At 46.1% G+C, this 22,670-nt stretch overlaps 1 protein-coding gene across 1 annotated transcript in view; it reads right to left on the bottom strand.

Annotated features, from left to right (window-relative positions):
• Positions 1 to 16,914, bottom strand: part of Selenoi (selenoprotein I) — a 39,629-nt gene extending 22,715 nt beyond the window's left edge. Inside the window, exons 1-3 of the mRNA XM_028874305.2 lie at positions 16,713 to 16,914; positions 1,457 to 1,525; positions 488 to 596 (exon numbers count right to left, since the gene is read on the bottom strand). Of these exons, the coding sequence (XP_028730138.1) occupies positions 488 to 596; positions 1,457 to 1,525; positions 16,713 to 16,769 (235 nt within the window). The 5' untranslated portion in view covers positions 16,770 to 16,914. The remainder of the gene's footprint in view (positions 1 to 487; positions 597 to 1,456; positions 1,526 to 16,712) is intronic.
• Between the last annotated feature and the right edge of the window lie 5,756 nt (positions 16,915 to 22,670).

The raw sequence follows: 22,670 nt of genomic DNA, 5'->3' as shown, positions 1-22,670 counted from the left end.
GCATGCACCATGACACCCAGCTTCTAATTATTCATTATTTGCCAGAGCCTTGCTGCTTTTTAGACGGCATATCTAAACGTAATAGGTAGGATGCTACTGTACTTCTTTTCTTTCTTTCCTTTTTTGCTTGTTTTGTTTTGTTTTGTTTTTCAAGACAGGATTCTACCGTGTAGTTAACCTGGAACTCACTCTGTAGATCAGGCTGGCCTCGAACTCACAGAGATCCACTTGCCTCTGCCTCCCAAGTGCTGGGATTATAGGTGTGCACCACCACTGCCTAGCACTACTATATTTCTAAAATTTAACGGAATATACATAATATAAAAACAACTTAGTTTTATATACAATTCCAGCATCTTAATATAACATTTTAACACCCAAAACTTTCAGAAACATAAGCACCTTAGATTCAGAAATTAACTAACCACACCTTATTTTTGCTACTCAAAACATTTAAAATTATGTATTAAGATAATAAAATTCTTACCTGAAGCATAAAAGTCAGGATCGAAGTATGTCAGAAGTAGGAAATTGAATACAACCAGCAGAAAGCCAGAGAAGGTTATAAGATTGGGAGCCAGCCAAGTAGGAAATACCTGTTGTTGTTTTTTTCAAAATAGTTGTAAAATAAGTAAAGAAAGCTCTGTTCAATAAACATCACAACATACAAAATTAGGTCATAAAACGCTATCAGTTTGAAATATCATATGCAGGTGTTAGGTATATTAAAATAAAAACAATAACTCCAGCTGGTAGATGAACATTTCTTTCTTCTCCTGTCCCCTATCTTTAAATGATTCTTTAATGCACAAACTTCTATAATGATAGCATTCAGCTAATTTTAGAAGGTTTCAAAGCCCTTTTATAAAGATGATCAATTACAGTGTAATTATTTAGATTTCAACAGGGAGATACCCCAAAGGGGTGAGAGGGTGGTACCTCTGTTACAGCTTACTAAGAACACTGTTGGCTGGGCTTGCAAGCACAGTCTGTAATCTCAGCTACTCAGGACAGTGAGGCAGGAGGATTCCAAGTCCAAATCAACTCAGCAAGTCCCTGTTTTAAAAGCAAAAAGGGGCTGGAGAGCTGGCTTAGTGGTTAAGAGCACTTGTTCTTCCAGAGGACCTGAGTTCGATTCCCAGGACCCACATGGTGGCTCACAACCATCTCTAACTCCAGGTCCAGGGCATCTGATGCCCTTTTCTTACCTGCAAGGGCACTAGGCATGCACATGGTACAGAAATGCATGTAGGCAAAACACTCACATTTAATAAATAAATTTAAAAGCAAAATTTTCCGAAAGTAAAAAGAAGGCTGAGGATACAGTTCTGTGTGGACCACCTAATAACTAGAATTGCAAAGAATAAACTGAGGGTGGCAGCGATAAGACTCTGTGAGATGGGTTAAAACACTCACAATTTGTTCAAACAAAAAAGCACGCCATTAATAATCTTACCTTCACTATAGCGTTCCAAAATGGATGCATGACATACAGAGAGAGCGGGTTGGTATCCAGAGCACTGTACTGTTAAGAAATGAAACATTTCAGAGTTAACCCTTATTACTAAAACATATAGTAGTATTTATTAAAGGAAAACAATAGTGCAAAACAGTCCTGGAGAGCACATCTATTGGTATCCTATAACCTCTGGACAACAACACTAGAGTAGCCATCCAATGGGACAAAACTGTTAAGTGGTCAGGTATTACTTTATGACAAGAGGGAAGGGTCACAGAGGAAGTACACAGGCCAACCCAAAGCATGGACTTAATCCTAATGTGGCTGTTTCATTCACATACACCAAGTGCAAACTGCCAGGATCATCAGTAACTCATCCTTGCCTCTCAATCTGAAAGACCCCCACTCCATTATGAGGACCTGGGGCGTTGGGCCGATGAAATGCTCCCCCCCCCAATAACTTAGCCTAAGAAGCGCCATTCTAAAGGAATCAGAAAAACAGGAGTTCACAGCTGTGGCTGGCTAGCCATCCGGCCTTGGGAGAGAGATAACTATGGTCGGCGGCCTTGGGAGAAAAACAGTTGAGTCAAATCAGGATATTTTATGACTGGCCCCCTGGCCTTGAGGAATAAGCAGCTGGGCTGGAAAAACACCCACTATACCCTGGGCAAGGCCAAGTCAGCCACACACATCCGACCCCAAGTTCACCCTGGCCTTCTTTGAAACAACCAATAGGAACCCTGTAACTATGCTTCTCGCTTCTATAACCGCGCCTCTGCCCCTGGGATCCCATAAAAAGTCCCCCTTGCCCTAGGAAGCAAGTCCTCCTAGAGACTTCGCCCCGGGTACCTGGTCTAAATAAACCCTCTTGCTTTTGCATCTGATCTGTGGTTTCGGTGTGTTCCTTGGGTTTGGGGTCTCTCCTGAAGGAAGATCTCCCCTGGGGGTCTTTCAAATCAACTTTATAATGTTACAGTGTTTCAGTAAAGACAGTCACATCACTGAGCAGGGATAGAGCTGAGTGATAAAGCACTGAGTTTAGGCACTGGCACTGAGGGAACATTCTGAAGAGAAGGGGAGGGGAGGGGAGGGGAGGGGAGGGGAAGAGAAGAGAAGAGAAAGAGAAAAGAAAAGAAAGAGAAAAGAAAAGGAAATATATGTGTACACGTTTTCAGTTGTTACAGTTATTATACAGGATATGTAATATGCATATTGTATACATTAAACACAGACCAGGCACTTTCTCAATCTCCTACATCCCTCTTAATCTACAGGGGTCTATCTGTTCCCCCTCACACACACCATTAAGACTCTTACTGGACAACTCTGAGTGACCTTTCTGTCCCACTCACCTGTGCACTGAATGTGACAGCCCTTCTCTCAGAGGGCAATCACAGGATGTGGTATGTGACACATAGTGAGGGCAATGTTAGACTTTGCTATTATTACTACAGGTGCTGGGCACCAAAGGGGTGACAAACTTTTCCCAGTAGAAAAGCAGATTGTATAAATGAACGAACACAAAAGTTAGGGTTGTACGGTAGGTGAGTTATATTATACCCCAATTACAACTGAAATATTTAGCAAGAAATGGGGGGGGGGAGAATGGCAAAGAAATTTTAGCAGATAATTATATGTAAATATGTACAAGTTATGCTAATAATTTACACACACACACACAAAATGCAGGATGGCCTCTTCTAGGCAGAGGGGAGAAGAGACATAAAACTAGAAAGAGCCAGATAGAGTGATGCAAGCTTTGATCCCATCACTGACACTGAAGCAGGATGATGAGTTCCAGGTCAGCCTGGGCTACATAGTGATAACCATGTATCAAAAGAACCCCAAAATGCCAACAAGATGGCTCCGCAGGAAAAGGCATTTGCAGCCAAGACTGACAACCCAAGCTCATCCAAGGGACCACATGGTGGAAGGAGGGAACCACTCCCGGAAGTTGTCCTCGCACCTCCACACAAGCACCTGCACACACACAGACACACACAATGCATCAGACGTCACCGCATGGGAGCTCCACAGAAAGGAGGCACCGGCACTGGCAGCTCACCTGGCCCTCCGGCCCTAGGTGCCTGAACGTAGTCTACAGCAGAGATGACTCAATGGGAGTGCCCTGGCCTCCACTTAACACAGTGTACCCAGACCATGGCATGGAGCCGGGGGCCAGAAAAACTGGAAAAACACCCATTTCTAGCCCATCTGCTGCAAACCAGAGCTGGAAGAAGTTCAAGTGAGGAGGAAACAGTTTAAGGCACAACGTGAGCATCTAATGAGCGCCATGTCCGAAACTCCATTTATTCAAAGAGTCTGGTTCATCGACTCTCCATAATTTTGAATTAAATAAAAAAGGTTTTGTTTTGTTTTGTTTGTTTGTTGTTGTTGTTATTTTGAGACAGGGTTTCTCTGTGTAGCCCTGGCTGTCCTGGAACTCGGTCTATAGACCAGGCTGGCCTCAAACTCGGAGATCTGCCTGCCTCTGCCACCAGAGTGCTGGGATTAAGGCATGTGCCACCACCGCCATCTCAAAAGAAAATCTTTAATAGATGGCATTTCAGTGTGAAAAAAATCTCTTTTTATGTCTGACACTTTAAACCTCTACTCCAGAAGCCCAGAATAAGTTAAGAATATAAAATAAATACAAAAGGGCCATTTTACCCTCTGGGATCCTAATTTGACATTCAATAGCAGTCAGTGAGCTCAAGTATACTACAGCAAGGAGATCAGTGTGCGCTTCAGCAAACGACAGCCCTAACAGACACTCAGCTCTCCACCTAGAGCCATGCTTTCCGAAGGCCACACATCATGTAAACCAATCTTCACCGTCCCGTGAGTCACAAGGAGTAAGGTGGCAATGACAGCTTCACGATGCGGAGAAAGCCAGTACACAGACTAAAGGTGCTAACTAACCCGACAGAGGTGTTAGCTCGTGTTTGTTGAGTACACTTTGACTTTGCACTGCGATGTTCTGGTTCACCCCAGAGAATGTGGCCCTAGCAACTCATCCAGGGAACGTCTAGCATGGCTTGCTTTGGCTTCACAGTCTATAGGGCATGTGTGATCCACAACTGAGCAGTCTGGATGACCTGGCCCTTTAAGTACTTCCGGTTACCAAGGACCAAAACCCTCACCCTTCCCGAAAGAAGACAGTCTGATGCTAAGCAACTTTTCATACACTAAAAAATCCTCCACCCCAGCATCTCAACCCTGTGTTTCAATCTGCTCTACCAAGTTAAGCAGAGGAGGCCTAACTAGCAGGCCTCTCAACACCTGGCAATAGCCTTCCCGATCACAGCAACTTGCCCTCATCTGTTCCCACACATATGCCTTTTGTGGCTCCTCAGTGGTTGACCAAGGGCAAAAGGAAACTCAAGTGATGCTGAGTGGGAAGGAAACAGGACCAGAAGCCTCCGGTCCTCGACAAGGCAGACTCCTCAGACAATTTATGTCCTCTGGCAACAATCTACACCCAGGCTCCAGATACCTTCAGTCACCTGGCCCCTCAGGACTGTCCCACACAGGCCACTGGGCCACCCTGCTCTATACTAGTATGCAGCTAGCCGTCACAGGCAAAGCCTAAGACTACACTGGCCATTGACACTTTATCTTGCTAGACTCAACTCATTTGCTACACTTCCCTGATAGCTTTATTTTTAACATCTAGATGAAATTGCCCTAGAAAGTTAAGGGTGCCTCCCAAACTCTCAGCATGTAATTCTAGTCATGCTAATAACACCATTCCTTAGGTCTTAGAAAAATGCCAATTGAGGTAAAACTTCTAGGCCACTTCCTCGGGATGACTATTGCATTAGATCTCACCATTTTTATCTGGATACAGAACTCTGTAATGTCATCTAAAGCAATTATGTAAGAGACTTTCATAGTCTGGGTGAAATCCACAGTTACTCTAAGCAATGTTTGCCCAAAGAGCCTAAACCAAAAGCTGTTTTAATATTTCAATTGGAGTCGGAAAACAAAGCATAATGCCCTCTTCCCCCATCCGTAGGCTACAACATTTACGAATACCTGTGCTCTCTGACAGAGGCTGTGCTACATCACTGGCGGGAGAATAGTGAAGAAAACCAGTGTCTGGTGAGCTCAGTGAGTCTGTAGTCTAACATGAGCTAGGTCGTAAGGGAGAGCACGGTACACATCACGAGGCAAGATGAGACAAGCTATGAATGACGTAAACTGTGCTGTGGGAGAGAGCAGGCAGGCAGGCCAACAGAAGGGAGGGAGGCACTATGGGGAGAAGAGCCAAGCCTGGAAAGGCTGCCACACACCAAAAATACCAAGAGCCACCGGAGGCTGAGGCAGAGGGATTTTCCCCTAGCATTTTTAAGAGAGGGTGTGGCCCTGCCAGGACCTTGGTTTTCTAGCCTCTAGAACTGTGAGAAAACAAATTTATGTTAAGGCCACCTACTGCATAACAATTCCTATGGCATCTCTGGGAAACCAAAGAAGATGTGACCTATCCCCCATTACCTAGTCAGAGTGGTCAGACCAACTGTGCCCCTGAAGGTGAGAAGGTAGTCAATGTACACAACACAGTATCAAGCAAGAGAAGCTAGACCACAGGGTCCACGACATGTATGAGGCTCAAAAGAGAAGCCATGAGCTGGAGAGATGACCAGTGGTTAAGAGTATGTACTGCTCTTGCAGAGGACAAGAGTCTGGGTCCCAACACCCAGGTCAGGTGCAGGTGCTCCAGTGTGTGTGTGTGTGTGTGTGTGTGTGTGTGTGTGTGTATACATGGTGCAGGTACTGGCAGAGGGGCATGGGACCCCCTGGAACTGGAGTTACATGTGGTTAGGAGCCAACCAAGTGGATGCTGGGAACTGAACCTGGGTCCTCCGCCCTTAACCACTGAGCCATCTTTCCAGCCCCCTCCACAGCAAAGTTTTAACATCATCACGGGAAGCTGCCCTAACCGGTCCCCTGTTAACAGTACCATACTGTACTTGTCTTATGTTTTGTGTTCAAAGGACAATTTTATCAGCTCCCCCCTTAATATTATAAAGTCTATATGAGAGTATTAATTGCCATTTGACAGACTCTAGAATCACCTGGGAGATGGGCCTCTGAGCATGTGCGGATTATGTTAACTAAGGTGGGACCCGCCATCCCTGCCCCCCTGGGCAGGGGACCCTGGACGGTAGAATGGAGAGCAGCAGCTGAGCAGCAGAAGCATCCATCCCTCTTCTCCTGGATCTGATGTGGGCAGCTGCTGCCAACCCCAGCTGCCTTGGCCTCCCTGCCATCAGCTGGGAGGGAAAATCAATCCTTTGTCCTTTAAGTTGCTTTGGTCAAGAGTGTTTTATCCTAGCAACAGGAAAAGAGACTAAGGTAACGACTACCTGTCCCCATCCTACAGATAAAGAGGCTATAAAATCCGACCAGCACAGGTAATAAATGGGAAGGTCTAAGGTATACATCCCGAGTCCAGTAAGATGAAGTCATCTTACAACACTCCAGTGAAACTGATGGCGTTGTTGTAAGGCAGACTATGCCGTCTTGACACAACCATAAACTCCTAGACCAGTGGTTCTCAACCTGTAGTTACAACCCCTTTGGAGCGGACGACCCTTCCACTAGGGTCGCATATCAGACATCCTGCATATCAGATACTTACACTACAATTCATAGCAATAGAAAAATCACAGTTAGGAAGTGGCAATTTTAGGGTTGGGGGTCACCACATGAGGAACTGTATTAAAGGGTCGCAGCATTAGGGAGGTTGAGAAGCGCTGTCCTAGATTCGTTACACTATAATTACAAGCTCTCCCAGAGACTCTTCTCTCCCAGTGTATGGTACATGCATCTCACGGTGATTCCCCGTGAGTGGCTCCCTTGTGTCTCCTCGATGGCTCATTCTGCTTCCCTGAGGGTAGGTAGAACCTGTGGCTTGCTTCTAACCAACGGAGCACAGCAAGGATGACGGATGTCCCTCTTTTCTAAGATGTACTATAAATGTGAAGGCCAGAGGTCACCCTCTGGCACTCTGTCTCAGAAGCCACCCACCTTTTTGTTTTGAGAGAGAGTGGTGTTCTCTTACAGGAACCTGGCTCACTGACTAGGCCAAGATGGCTAACCAGTGAGCCCCAGGGACCATCTATCTCTGCCTCTTCAATCCTGGGTTTACAAGCCTGTGCCACCATGCCTAGCCTTCTTATATGAGAACTAGGACTCCCAACTCAGGTCTTCACGCACTTTATCAACTCTCTTCCCAGCCTGAGAACAGACATGCTGAAGCCTGGTTGCACATTCTCAGTACTCGGGAGGAAAGAAGAGGAAGACACAACTCTAGTAAAAGGCCAGCCTGGGCTACATAGCAAGACTCTATCTCAAAAAAAAAAAAAAAAAAAAAAAAAAAAGACTTAGGGATACAGCTCAGCAGCAGAGGACTTGCCTAGTGTGGACAGATCTCTGGATCTGACCTTCACTACTACAAAGAAAAAAAAAAAAAAGAAAAACCACAGCTACTTGATGTTTGAGAGCTAATGTATGCATATTACAGTAAGATAATGTCTCCTTCACATCCTTTTCTTGTGATACAATTAATATTTCTTTGATGCAGGGTAGTTCTCAAAGTGTGGGTCTCAAACTGAACACAAATTATTGGCCCTAACCAGATCCACAGCATCAAGGCCCCCAAGAGTGGGACCACCCAATCTGCCCTTTTTGTTTGTTTGTTTGTTTGTTTGTCTGTTTACTTGTTTTTGGAGAAAGGATCCTGTGTATCCATGGCTGTCTGGAACTCTGTAGACCAGGCTGGCCTTGAACTCAAGAGATCCACCTGCCTCTGCCCCTAGAGTGTGGGGGGGGAGTTGGGGAGGTGATAAAGGTGTGCACCAGAATCTGCCTTTTTAACAAACCTTTTTGAAGGGAAACTAAGCACAGACTTGACTCCTCACTGAAGGAAAAACTATTAGTAAGAGCTTAGTGGCCACACAGACACCTCCTGGGGGTGATGCTAAACATCACATTGCAAGCAAAAGGCAAACACAGTTTTAATAAACATCAAATATCCATTTAAAGCCTGCTAAATGCAAGAAAGCACTGTGCCACAACAAACATGCAAAAACATTAAGTCTAAACTTCAAATGCATTTGGGGGAGGGGTATGAACCCTGAATAGAAACTAAGTTTCTTACAGTGTCTTCATGACTATGAGGCTCTAAGAACTACACCCACAGACAACATGACTCAAAGAGTATTGAGGTCTCATTTCAGTGAGCATTGCCATTTACGTCTGCTAACAAGTCAGAGCAGATTGGAGAATTACAGCCAGGAGATGGGCGAGCCGTGACGACAAGCAGGTCCACCTCAGTAAGGGAACGGAAATAATTGTTGAGGATCTGGATATCAAGCATATGATAATAAATGCATAAGGTCCCTGCAGATTCTTACATAGGAGAGTTGTATTTGAGGAAAAATACTTATTCTGCCTGTTGTGTTATGTATAGAAAAACAGGAAGAAATCTGAGAAAGACTACCAAACCAGAGGATGCTTTGACACATCTCTATAATTCCAGCACTTGGGAGATAGGCTGGGCCCTTCCATATCCATCATTCATCAAGAAACTGTCCCAGAGATTTTTGCCTACAGGCCAATGAGATGGAGCCATTTCTCCAACTGAGCCTCCCTCTTCCTAGATAACTCTAGTATTGGGTCAAGTTGACAAAAAACACCAAGGTTTGTGTGTAGCTTGGGACTTGGGATCCTGGGTTTTTGAGAAAAGGTAGCATGTACCCCAAGCTGGGCTCTTAACCGAGATCCCCATGCTTCAATATGTCTGTCCTGGAGCTGGGAAGATACTTCAGTTTATAAAGCACACAAGGCCCTGAGTTAGATTCCCAGCACCCACATAAGAAAGCTATGCATGGTAGTACATAAATATTACTTGGTATAACCTCAGGGTGAGATTAGTGGGATGTGTTTGTATGTTATATGCCACTTAATGTTACAAGCAGGGAAACGTGAATGGCAGGTTCACGTTTTCATACACTTAACACTCTATACCAGGCCCTTGGCAAATATTAACTCATTCAACTTTGAAAATGGTTCTGTGAAGTAAGAACTATCAAATTTCACAGAAGAGAAAAGCTAGAGAGTTCGGAATGCCTGTTAAAGACCACAAATAGAATGTGTACTTCTTGCTGAAATATTAGACCCCTACTATTTAATAAAAATCATTCTCATTCTTAGAGCTGTGAGTGAAATGTCCCTCTTTATCCACAGTTTCACTTTCTACATCTTCAGTCAACCACAGGAAATATTAAATGCAAAACTCCAGAAATAAACAATTCATAAGTTTTAAATTTTAATGCTGTTCAGAGTGTCGAAGAAATCCTCTTCCTGCCCCATGAGGTGGGGATGTGGACTGTCCCTTCATTCAGCACATCCATGCCATACAGACTGCCACCCATTAGTCATTCAGTAGGGACCAAGGTTTAGAGATCGATTATTGTGAGATCACATTATGTTCAAAATCATATCCCCAACTCGGGTCACTCATTTCACTCAGCTCACCACTAGGCACTGTATGTCACATGAGCACAAGAAGTGTGATCTAGAGTGAGTATTTTGACAGAGATCAAGAGAAACCATGTTAATGGAATTTTTATTAGAGTATACTGTTACTGTTATTAACCTCTTGCTGTGCCTAAGTTACAAATTAAACTTTACCATAGGTTTGCATGGCTCTGTAGCAAAATTCCATGACAAAGTTCTGTGTTGCCTCAGGGCTGAGGTATCCACTGAATGTCCTGGACTACATCCCTGCACATAAGGGATCCACAGGAGTCAACTAAATGCACTCATAGCCCACCTATGGCACTTTGGTTTCCGTTGCACATTTTCTCATCTGCAAACCATTAGACACGTATCCGATTATGCTTATTACTACAGGCTAGTATTCCAACCTTATACAGCTTGTACCAACAAGGAATAGCTTATACTCCACTCCTAGGTTGAAGAGGCAGCAAGAAGAACACAAACTCTAGATCCAACTGTCTGGTGTCAGATCTCAATCCACTGCACTGTAAGTGGAAGGAGGGTCCTTGAGTGTTTCCTCCACAGCACCAGCGGGGGAGTGACCTTCTCCCTGGACTACTGAGCCTCTCCCTGAACCAGGCAGAACTCCCCCATCCACTCGCCTTTTGTCCTTCAGGATACGATTCTTCAGGAGGCTTAGAAAGGGAAAGAAGGAAGGCGAGATAGAGGAAGGAGGAAAAGGAAGGAGTGAATTTGAGATATGGTCTTGCCTTGTTGCCCGGGTGGCTCTGAATTCCAGCCTCAGCCTCCTCAGTGCTGGAATTACATGTATGCCTCATCACACCTGGAATTACATGTATGCCTCATCACACCTGGCAACTGCCTACCTTTTCCTAAAATCCCTAGAGTATTTCCAAGGCTTATTAATGTACGTGCTAGGAATGATCTCATCAAGGCAACTGAGGTGCCACTGATGATGGGTTGTTCCTGAGTAACATTTGACATCTAGGCATTGCCATATTTACATGTGAGATAACACCACAGGCAGTGTGCAGTCCAAATACAATCAAAAATCAAAACATCAGTAATTCCTCATACTATTTCTACTGAGACTCGGGAAGCATGCTAGTCTTTGAAATTACAGAAACTGTCTTTAACAGAGGACAGCTCGTTCACAAACGATAGCTGGTGCTTTGTTTCCTTTTGATCTTTTGGGACGAGGTCTTGCTATGTAGCCTGGGCTGGCCTCAAATTCTTGGTATTCTGCCTGTTTCAGCCTCGGAGTGCTGAGATTATAGGCATGTGCTACGATGCCCAGCTTGCGAGTTCTTTAGAACAATTAGTTTTGTTTTAATTCTAAATCCATAAACTATACTGTGGTGATATATTGTGCACCCCAATAAAGCTTACCTGGGGATCAGAGGACAGAGCCAGTCACTAAATTAGACACAGAGGTCAGGCAGTGGTGGCACACACCTTTAATCCTATCACTCAGGAGGCAGAGATCCATCTGGATTTCTGTGAGCTCTTGGCCACACTGGGCTACATGAGAGAAACAGAACCAGGCAGTGGTGACAGATGCCTTTAATCCTCCCGGGAAGTAATATGGCAGGACACAGAAAGGTGTATAAGGCATGAGGAAACAGGAACTCGCTCTCCTGAGGCTGAGGATTTCATAGAGGTAAGCTAGTGGCTGGCTGTTCTGCTTCTCTGACATTTCAGCGTTCACCCCAATATCTGGCTCCGGGTTGTCTATTAATAAGACTGTTTAGCGATTTGTGTTACACTATACTTATTCATGTGTCCCCATCCAACAAAGTATGCCCTACCTTAGTTTACTATAGAGTCACAGAACCTGTTGTCACAGCACTTGGGAGGGACAGGGAGGAAGACCAGGTGTTCCAGGGCATCCTCAGCTACATTAGACTTTGAAACCACATTGGTCTACGAGAGACCCCATTCCACACAAAAACAGTAACAAAGGCATTTTAAGAAAGAATTTTAAAGCATTACAATACAGTGCTTCACAAAGTCCTGCCTCACACAACAGCTACCTTCCTCCACCGTCCACCTACCTACCAGATCCTGAATCATCCCTGGCTCCTCCTTACCTTTTATCTGCCCCTACCCTCCCCCCAATAACACCCCCAGCTACCCGCTCAGTTACCACGTTCTGTCAGTCTTAGAGCAGGGATGGAAAGGACAAATGAACAAAGAAGACCTACATGAGATACGTGGGCCAGTGGGGAACGGTAAACTGGAGAGCGAGTGCTCTATTATTCATTCATGATTTCTGGAGGTTTTTCCATTTTGTTGTTGGAGACTCTGCCTCACAGTGCCCAGGATGGCCTGAAACTTGCTGTGTATCTGGAACTGTCCTTGATATTCTGTCACCTCCTCAGAGATGTCAGGCTCATAGAAGCACGTGCCTCCTCACCCAGCCATATTTCTCCGCCCATCCCCTGTTTTCAGATAGAGTCTCACTGTGTATCCTTGGTTGGTCTCTAACTCACGGGGACCCACCTGCCTCTGCCTCTCTGGTGCAATCACGCCCAGCCATATACCTTTTTTAAAAGAAGTTAGGCACGGGGCCTGAACCAAAAGAGGAAGTTCAAGGACAGTGTTGCCCAAGATTCTGATTTTTCAAGAGCATCTGGAAATCTGAACTTTTATGGGAAAGAATGATTTTTTAAAACAAAGTAAGGGCCAAATTAAATGTATCTGCTGGATAAATTCAGTTTGGGCTTACCGGTTGTGACCTCTTTTTAGACTCTCCTCGCCCTTGCTAGGTGTGGTAGCTCATGCCCGAAATCCTAGTCCTAGGCAGGCTGAGGCAGGGAGATCAGCAGTTGGAGGTTCGCTGGGCTACAGATCAAGACTGTCGAGGAGGAAAAAAGGGAAGGAAGGAAGGAAGGAAGGGAGGAAGGAAGGAAGGAAGGAAGGAAGGAAGGAAGGAAGGCGGGTCTCTGCTCTCTTGGGGGACATGGTGACGCAGACCTGTCATCTCAGGACTCCGGATACCGAGGCAAGAGATCAGGAGCTTAAGGCACACTGGGACACTGACACACACAGACAATCTCTAGTCCCTCTTTTCGGTCCCCATTGCCATAATAGTCAGACCTTCAACATTTCTTAGGTGGGGATGTATTTATTTATTGGCATCAGAATCACCCCCACACCAAGTGATTCTGATACCCAATAAATGTGGGCCACAGACACCAACCCACAGAACAAAATTACTCCCACTCTGCCAGGAGCCTGCCTTCCTCGCCAGTTTCACCTGCCACGCCGCCATTAGACTCAAACACACACTTTGTGGTTCTCAGAAAATCTCTCAGGCCCGTCTCTCAACGCATGGCTCTCATCCGACAGGCTGCCTTTTCCCTTCCGCATTCTCTCTACTCAGTTTTCATCTTTCTGGACCGGCCTTGCCCTCACCTCCATCACCTGTGAAGTCTTCCTCAGGTCTAACATCCGCTCTCATCCCTACCTCTCATCTCTACCGGTGTGTGGTGCCTCCTACCCTTTTCCACGGCACCTGGAACTTACGACCTGTACTCGCTGTTTATAAAGGCTTGTTTACCCCGTCCCTAGGCCGCCCAACTGGGCTCTTTGAAGTCAGAAATTTCAACTTAGCTTAATTTTGCAACCCCAGTGCTGTGCCTGATAAGCAGATCTCCCATAAATGCTTGCCAAATGAATAAAATTACACTGTATGGCCCACTGTAAGACCAAAGGCCAGTTTGGATTCTGGTTCTCTGGCTTTGCTATCAAGATGCAAATACCGTTTCTCTTTCCAACTTCTTAATTGTAATAGTATAGTAACAAATTCACAGTAACTACAGTCCCTGTACCAGGTAGTTGTCATGAGCCACGTAAATTAACTACCAACAGCAGAAAACAATTCCTGCAATTCTCCTCTGGAAACTAAACAAGGTACTTAGCTCGTTTCCCCTCTAAAGCAAAAGGATACAATGTGACACCAGGCGCAGCACTATAAATTAAAACTGCGCCTTCCCTAGGTCTGACTAAGCAAATCACAACAGTTTAACCCATGGAAGTACAGAGTCCCTCGACAGTGAGTATCTGTGTAGCAGGAGCAAGGAAAGGGGAAAAACAGTGAGTAGAGGAAAGGAATGATAAACCTCACGAAGGTGGACTTCTTCAACACAACTGTCTGAGGTCGCCATGAAGCAAGGGAGCAGAACTTCTAAATTGGCACCCTCATATTCAAAGCGAAAATTCAAAAGAAGCCTTCCGGTACCCACGTGTACTGCTCCTTTTACCACACTTACAATACCTACTATTCTTTCCATTTCCATTCCTTCAGTATTTACTGGGCATCTCTTTGGCTCAGGATGCTGTGGAGACACGAATCATGTTGAACCTGACAGCTATGAGCTCTGCCTACCTAGAGCTCCCGTCCTAACACAGAGGGCAGACAGTCAACTCATTCTCAAACTAAGTACCGAACAGGGCTGTGTTCAACACTCCGCCAGGGGACACAAGTGTTACGAGAGCATACAAAACAGAATCCACGCCAGGCTTTCTTCTGTACCCACAACCATCCCTTTCTTCCTACAGAAACCTAACTACCGCTCTGTGAACACCCCCCTCTCGGCGGCCACGCTGTGCACACGCCAGGTTTCCACAAGTCGCTCTCAGATGTACCTCCAGGGACGACAAAGACATTAAATTGGTTCAAAAGTAATTTTTTCCACCAGCTGTTCGGGGAGTATCATTTTTTTCCCCTCTGTATCTTTTTGCTGTATTATAAAAGGTCACACTGGAGGATAAAAACCTCTTTAAGTGTGTTGACGGCACATTTGGGGGTGGTGTTTCAATTCATGAAGCCATAAAGCACGCGCTCTCTGAAGACCACACAATGAGAAAGAAAAGATCTCTGTGTATTAATTCACAAGCCAACAAAACTGACCACACAGATTCCTTTTCTTTGGACACCTCTGATTCTTTCTTTAGATAGGAATGTGGTATAGTATTGAGCAAAGAACCTTCTTCTACTACAAGAATGTTAAATAACTTTGTATTTGACTTTGGATGTGTTCCGTCCACCCCCCAAAAAAAGCCTCACTGTAATTAAAATAACATAAACAAGCTATTTTAGTGAATTAACACTGGGGCGCTAGCTAAACTGACCTTTGTTTTCCAGGATGGTAGGAAACCTGCTGCCAGACACAGGAACTGAATCAGATAAGGGCGGAGGGGATCCCCACAGAAAACCACATTGAAATGTCTGATAAAAAGTAGGACTTTTCCTGTCTAGCGGAAAACATAAACCTAGAAAAGGCTGTAAGGAAAACAAGGTTCACTAAACTTCAACTGCTCTTTTATAAAAACTTGCTCTAATTGTCAGGCTCTAGGAAAAAGAAAACATTTTAACTGTCAATCTTTACAGAATGCAACATATATATTAAAGGGGAGGCGGGGAGGCTGACGACACAACAAGAGGTATTAATAGTTGAACACAAGCTGTAAGGCCCTGATCCACGTTAGGTTCTGGGACTTCTTCCCTGTTACAGTGTTAAGACAAGTCACCACCTCAATTCAGAACGGTACGGTCCAATGCTGCTTCAAAGAGGGATATCCTAGGGCCTTCTAGAGCCCCTCGGAGTTTTTTTTTTTTTTTTTTTTTTTTATATTCTAGTTAAACAAAATTAAGACACCCTCCCCCAGATATTCATTCATTGCACCAATGTTTGCTGGATGCCAACTGTGCAGTGTAGCACTGTGCTTTGACCATGCCTCCTCATCATTCGGACATTCTATTCTATTCGACAGGCACATTAATTTCATAAAGGAACAGACTGCTCTCAGGAAAGGCTTACCAAAGATGAAACACTAAAGGCCCATTATTTCAGGCTAAGACGACTAGATGGCCAGTAGTTCCCTGGTGGGAGTACTAAATCTGGGTGGGAAACCATCATTTCCTGGGGGGATTATTACGTGCCAGGCTCTTTCCAACCCTTTACAATCCACTAAGCATGACAGAAACTCACACTTGGGCTAAGAACCTAATAGTGGGGTTTTCAACGACTCGCCCAAAGCCAAACAGAAACTTGACTTTGGCATCGGGTTTCTATGTGCTCGAAAGCCCGCGCGCTCTTTGCACTACCCAGTTCCTTCTAGCGCACAATGTGTCTCGACCAGCAGCGCCAGCGCCACGAGCCACAGGGGAAGCCTCCTTCCAGAGGCAGGGTGGAGCGCATCTGCACGAAGGCCTGGAGAAGTCACTTCCCCTCCCTGAGCATCCCCCAGAGGACCATCCCGACCTCCCGAAGTTGTAAGCACTGACAGGCAGATGGGAAGTTCATTCAAACGAAGACCACGAGAAGGGCACAAGAAGGGAACAGACACCCTCTCTGGACGAGGCTGAGAAAGCACAGCAGTGACAAGTAATAGGAAAAAGGGGAGAAAGGAATTCTCTCGTTCTCTTCGGGTGCCCTAAGGAAAAAGGCATTCTCCCGCGGGGTGCGGAGACCGGGCGGCGGGCCTAGGAGGATCCCACGCTCCCCGACCGCGAGCCCCCGCTAGGATCCCCGCAACAACGCCCGCCGGGCGCGCCACGCGGCAGGCACAAGGTGACACGGACCGCGCCGGCCCCTCAGCCGCCAGGGCGCGGCCAGGGCGAGGGGGAGAGGGGCGGCCGCCCGCCCGCTCGCCCGCCCGCCCGCTCGCTCGCCAGCCAGCCAGCCCGCCCGCCGGCCGGCCCGCTCGCCCGCTCTACCTTGTACTTGTCAAAGCCGGCCAGCTGCTCCGGGCTCACGTATTCGTAGCCAGCCATGACGGCCCGAAAACCGAACGCCCACTCCGCAGCGGCAGCGACCCTCCGCGACCGGGCGATGAAACGCGGGCAGCGCACGGGCACTGTGCAGGGACGGGAAAAGCCTGGGCTGGTAAAGAAGGCAGAGGCGCGCTCCGCCCACCGCGCACGCGTAGCCGGCCCGGCGCGCAAGCGCAGACCCCCGCGGCTCCCGCCCACTCGGGTAGGGACGCCACCCTTCGCACGGCCCGCCCCTAGCGCCGCCCCCATCCAATCGGCACGGGCTGGCCACCGCCAAGTCCCGCCCCCCCCGCGGTCTTCGTCGATTCATTTGCTAGAGTCAAAATAGGTGAACTGCAGTCAGAGGCGAGGTGAAGGGTCGGCTTCCCAGCAGCCTTTGCTCTGCTCTCTGGTCTAGGACCCGCGGGGAGGCTGAGTGGGGTTCCCTTAATAGCCTTGTGGTCTGGGTGAGTGTGCACGCGGGAGTTCGGGAGCAAGGGCGGAGCCAGGTTCCTGCCCCGGCGGGCCTCGAGCTCCTGGAGCCTCGGGAGCCCTGGATTGATGGTGCCGGGAGAACGGGAGACTGGGAGCGGTCCAATAAAGGGACGTGAAAAGCCATCGGAGTCCGTCCCCCTCAGATCGGTGTGGCCTATGAACCTTGGACTGCGTCGTCCAATTCCACTGGTTCAATCCGGTGCAAATTCCAATTGCTTAAATCTCCTCGATCTCCCATAAAACCATTGATCTCTCAATCTCGACGAGGCCTTAACTGTGTTTGCGAGGAGTGTTTTCACACAACTAGATCCCAGTGCATTGCAGAAAGAACGAGTCATCAGTGGTTACTATGTATCTAATAATAGGAAATGTGTAATAATAATTGCTACTTTTTATTGCGTGCCCTACCTGCCGACAACATGCATAGATTATCGCCAACCCATTAACATTGAGATGAGAGGTATTTTCCCCACTTCCCCTAGCACAAAACCAGGAGTTGTGTGTCCCCAGTACCAGCAAAAAGAAATTCAGATTACATTACCTCTCCAGAGACACTTATTTGGTTGGAAATGGTCAACCCAGTTAGAAATATAGTGCTATTGCTGGACGATGGTGGCACAGGCCTTTTAATCCCAGCACTTGGGAGGCAAAGGCAGGTGAATCTCTGTGAGTTCGAGGCCAGCCTGGTCTACAGAGTGAGTTCCAGGACAGGCATGACTGTTTCACAGAGAAACCCTGTCTGGGGGGACCGGGGGAGTGGGGAGAAATGTAGTCCTATTAAAATGACTACCTCAGTGAGTTTGCCTGGCTCCCTAGTTCCTGGAATGAGGGCAATTAATTTGAAATTTCCTTTTATAAGCCTTAGAGTCATTCACTTATTAGGACCTAAGATATGCCAAGCCCAATTTTTAGTTGCAGCCTCCTTTCTAAAGTCTAGGGAGTGTGAATGGGTGGGGTTGTTTTTGAGACAGGGTCTCATAATGTAGTCCCAGCTAGCTGGGAACTCATAATACAGCCCAGACTAACCTCAAATATTATCAGTCTCTTAAGTGCTAGGATGGTAGGTGTGAGCCGCCACACCCAGCTCTTAAGTGTACAATTCTTAATGAACTGATGCATATAAAGTAGTTGTTAAGCCAAGATAAAATCTTTTCTGTATATTTCTTCTAGTAAGAAAGGGATCTTGCCATCAAATGGTTTTTAAATATAAGCCTTGTACTATTCCACCAGAAATACAAACTTCATACTTAACATATTTTAATTACTTTGGAAAACCATTAAAAAGTGATATGATAGGGCTGGAGAGATGGCTCAGCATTTAAAAGCATTGGCTTTTCTTCCAGAGGGCCTGACTGAATTCCTAGCACCCACATGGCAGTGCCAGTTCCAGAGGATCTGATGCCCTCTTCAGGCCTCCAAGAGCACTGCATGCACATGGTACACAGACATGCATACAGACAAACACCCACTAGTACACATAAAATAAAAATTAATGTTTAAAAAAGTAGCATGGGTGCAAGCTAATATTACTACATAAACTGCATTGTTACTTCATAAGGAAGCAAATTCAATGTGGCTTTTTTTTGGGGGGGCGGGTGTTTTTGAGACAGGGTTTCTCCGTGTAGCCCTGGCCGCCCTGGAACTTGCTCTGTAGACCAGGCTGGCCTTATACTCACAGAGATCCACCTGCCTCTGCCTCCTGAGTGTTGGGATTAAAGTTGTGTGCCACCACCACCCAACTATTTTTTTTCCCCAGAGCTGAATGTGCAGATGCACACTTAAAATTTCAGCTTGCTGGAAAGCTGAGGCAGGAGGATCACTTTAGCCAAACTCATGGTCCTCCTACCTCAAAAGCAATTTAGTAACTATGTTTTAAAGAGCAACTTTGAATTTTGTAAAGACTTCTTTGTTACCTTTAATTATGTGTGTATTCGTTAATTATGTATGCGTGTATGAGTATAGGTGCCCGAGGAGGCCAGAGGCATCCGATCTCCCTGAGCTGGAATTACAGGCCGTTGTGAGCTTCAGGACTTGGGTGCTGAGGAGAAAGTCTGGTCCTCAGCTTAGCAGTAAGTGCTCTCGGCTCTTGAGCCAACTCTCCAGCCCTGCAGCTTGTAAAGGCAAGCTTGGGCCTCTCCTTTGCAGAAGGCTGTTGCAACTTAGAATCAATTATAGCTCCCAAGGACATCTTAAACAGAAACGATAGAGAACTTGGTTGGCACTTTGACATCTTGTTGTCTGAGGGATCCTCAACAGTTCCATTTTACTCTGCCCCAGTTTTCGGTTTTGGTTTTGGTTTTTGGTTTTAATAATGTTTTGTTGGGGGTAGTGGGCCTGGGGAAGTCAGGACAACTTTCCACAGTTGGGTTCCTTTTGCCACCGTGTGGGTCCCGAGAAATCTAACTTAGGTCGGCAGCCTTGGCAGCAAGCGCCTTTCCCCTTTGAACCATCTTGCTATACCTTCCGTTCTCCATTTATAAAAGAAGGCGTTAGACTGACGCTAAAATCCTATTCACCTCTGAAATCCAATAAAACTATGTCATTTAACGTCTCCGATGAAACCAACTCATCTGGGGAAAGATGCTCTCCCTTCAGTTATTACACCAGTCATGTGAAATGATGTGGCTTAAGGTGGTTACATTAAAACCAGGCACACGTAAGATAGGACTTCCTGAGTCCTATGAATCATAGGGTTGGGTCAGCTTCCCCCGCACATAGAAAATGCCTAGAAAGAGAAAAGTGTTCAACAAAATTGCCTTTGGAAGTAACCACTCTCCTGTCTCCTCTTTCCTGAATCTCACTCAAGGAGGCTTTTATGATCAAAGCAGCCCAGAGTGAGCAGGGACTGTCTTCTACTGGCCTGGCTGTTCCTCTTCCCAGGGTGCCACAGCAGTGAGTGTGGTTTATTATTGCTTCCTTTGCCTGCCACCTCGGCCACTGAACTTTACCTCTTTGACCTTCCTGCCCATGTCTCTCTCTTCTCCCCCATCCCCCTCCACCAGGATGGAGACTGAGCCTAGCGCCTCACTTCCACCAGGTGGACATCTCCATCTGGAGCCCTCAAAATCAAACATATTACCCTCGAGAATGGTAATCTTAGAAAATATCAACTCACACTAAAAAAAAATGTTATCTTTGTGATATCACCTGAAAAGAACTTAATTCTTGTAGCTTCTGTTTTATTTAGTCAGAAGGAAGAATGTTGTCAGATAAGTAAAAATAGCTAGGAAGTTAAAGAACTAATATAGTTAATAACACCAATAAAAGTTATTGAAGTCATAGAAATGAACAAAATCTTTCCATGGAAGTTTGTGATGGCTTTATTCTCGTTTTTAAATAAAAATAAGATCAGCGCAATCCTCGGGGGAGGCTTTGCCCTGGAGGAGATGGGAATGGGGGGTGGGTGGGCTGGGGTAAGAGGAGGGTGTGTGGGAGGGGAGAGAACAGGGGAACCCGTGGCCGATATGTAGAACTGAATGGTATTGTAAAATAAAATAAAAGGAAAAAAATAAATAAGATCAGATGTTGTGGCTCATACTTGCAATCCCAGCATTTGGGAAACCAACACAGAAGAATTGCTGTAAGTTTGGGGCCAGCCTGAGCTACAATGTGAGCCCTTATTTAAAAAAAAAAAAAAAAAAAGTTAATTTAAATAAATGAAATAAAATTAGGGCCTGAGGTCTAAGCCAGTGGTGAAGCATGAGTGTTTCATATGCATGAAGCCCTGGGTTTACTATTAACCCCAGCACCAAAATAATAATACAGTAATAAAAAATAATGTCTCATAAGTTTTATAGTCCTTGCCTGGGATACAGCACTTAGCTTCAAATGCAGGAGGCTCTGGGTTCAGCCCTGGTACCTACCCTCCCACACATACCACCACCAATTCTCGAAACAAGTGGGCATCACTAGTCCACCCTAGCAACCAGGGGCCAGAGAGTTGTTCCCATTGTACAGAACAGAGCAAAAGAAAAGTCATATTTTTGCCTCCAAATTACTCAATTTGTGGTAAGACTTCCACTTTGAGTTGAATAATTTACCACTGGATCATACAAGTTACTATGATACGGAGTTAGAAGAAAAGGATAGGTCTAATTGTTTTGCAGCGGTCGATATCACACCCTCGGCCTCTCACATATTAGGCAAACGCTCTGTCACCAAGTGCCATTGCCAAACCCTGTAAACCAGCTCCTAATCAAGGCTAAGGCTTGTAGAAGAGGAGATTAGGAAAGCGTCCAACAGGCATTAAGCCCTTTATGGCTCCTTAAAAATGAAATTTGGTGGCTCACGCCTTTAATCCCAGCACTCAGGAAGCAGAGGTACGTGAATCTCTGAGTTCAAGGTCAGCCTAGTCTACATAGCAAGTTGCAGGACAGCCAGGGCTACACAGAGAAACCCTGTTTTGGGGAGGGGGAAAAAAGTCCTTGGCTGTACTAAACCTCAAGTAGGATTTAGCCTACTTGGTTTTTTTTCCCCTTTGCTTTTAGTTTTCAATAGTCGTCCTACATAAGAATGTCTAGGAACCTCTGAGTGGGTGGTCATTTATACCCCCTGTTCCACCGTGTGTGGGGTACGCCGAGAGTCGACATCGACTAGCACCTGCTGCTTCTCGTGTCGATGGAGGAAGATGGGAACCGTGTTCTCTTAGTGGCCATGTCCACCGGCTTCCCAACCATGTTAGGGCCAGCTTTGTTTCCCCAGACATGGAACAAACAGTACTGTGAGTAATCATCCAAATCAAAGGCAGGCAATGTGACGGTTCAGGGGACGGCAGAGGCCCAGGTTGATATTGTCAGCAATCAACCGGTCGGTCGGGGCCCCTTTACCCAGGTGGGAATCCCAGGCAAGGGAGGAGAAGCCTGGGCATAGGAAAGGTCGCCCTCGGCGCCTTTCCTGACTCAGCAGCAGCGAGCCCTAGTAGAAGACCGAGAGCAACAGCAGGCAATAGTCTTTGTTACTGCTTTCATGCCGGGAACCCTGGGTACTATGACCTTTAGCTGTACGATTACAAATGTTGAGCCTTGGTGCAGGTCTAAAGAGTTGGGGTTCCTAGCCATTAAAGCCTTTTTTTTTTAAAAAAAAAAAAAAAAAAAAAGCAGTTTTCATGTTTAAGGTATTTGAAGATTTCCCCAGCCCTGAACAAGGTTGGGCATTTTAGCTTTTGGGGCCCACGATATCTGAGACCTTTGGCCTTTAATCTCTGATAGCTCTCTGGGACTTTTCCAGGGACCAGGGTCGGCAGTTTGTCCTCTGTGGCTATTTATAGCTCTGTGTGGGTGTGGGTGTGTGTGGGGTGGTGGTGGTGGTGTTTCCACCATGTAGCTTAGGCTAGCCTGGGGTCTTATTATGTGACCTCACACTCACATTACTGCCCCAGACTCCTGAGTGCATACAGGAGTGCATACAGGGATTGTAAGTGTGCATACA

The sequence above is a fragment of the Peromyscus leucopus genome, chromosome 22, assembly GCF_004664715.2.
Source record: "Peromyscus leucopus breed LL Stock chromosome 22, UCI_PerLeu_2.1, whole genome shotgun sequence".
NCBI classification, from domain to species: Eukaryota; Metazoa; Chordata; class Mammalia; order Rodentia; family Cricetidae; genus Peromyscus; species Peromyscus leucopus.
The sequence above is the reverse complement of the archived record's forward strand: the minus strand, read 5'-3'. Positions and strand labels throughout refer to the sequence as shown.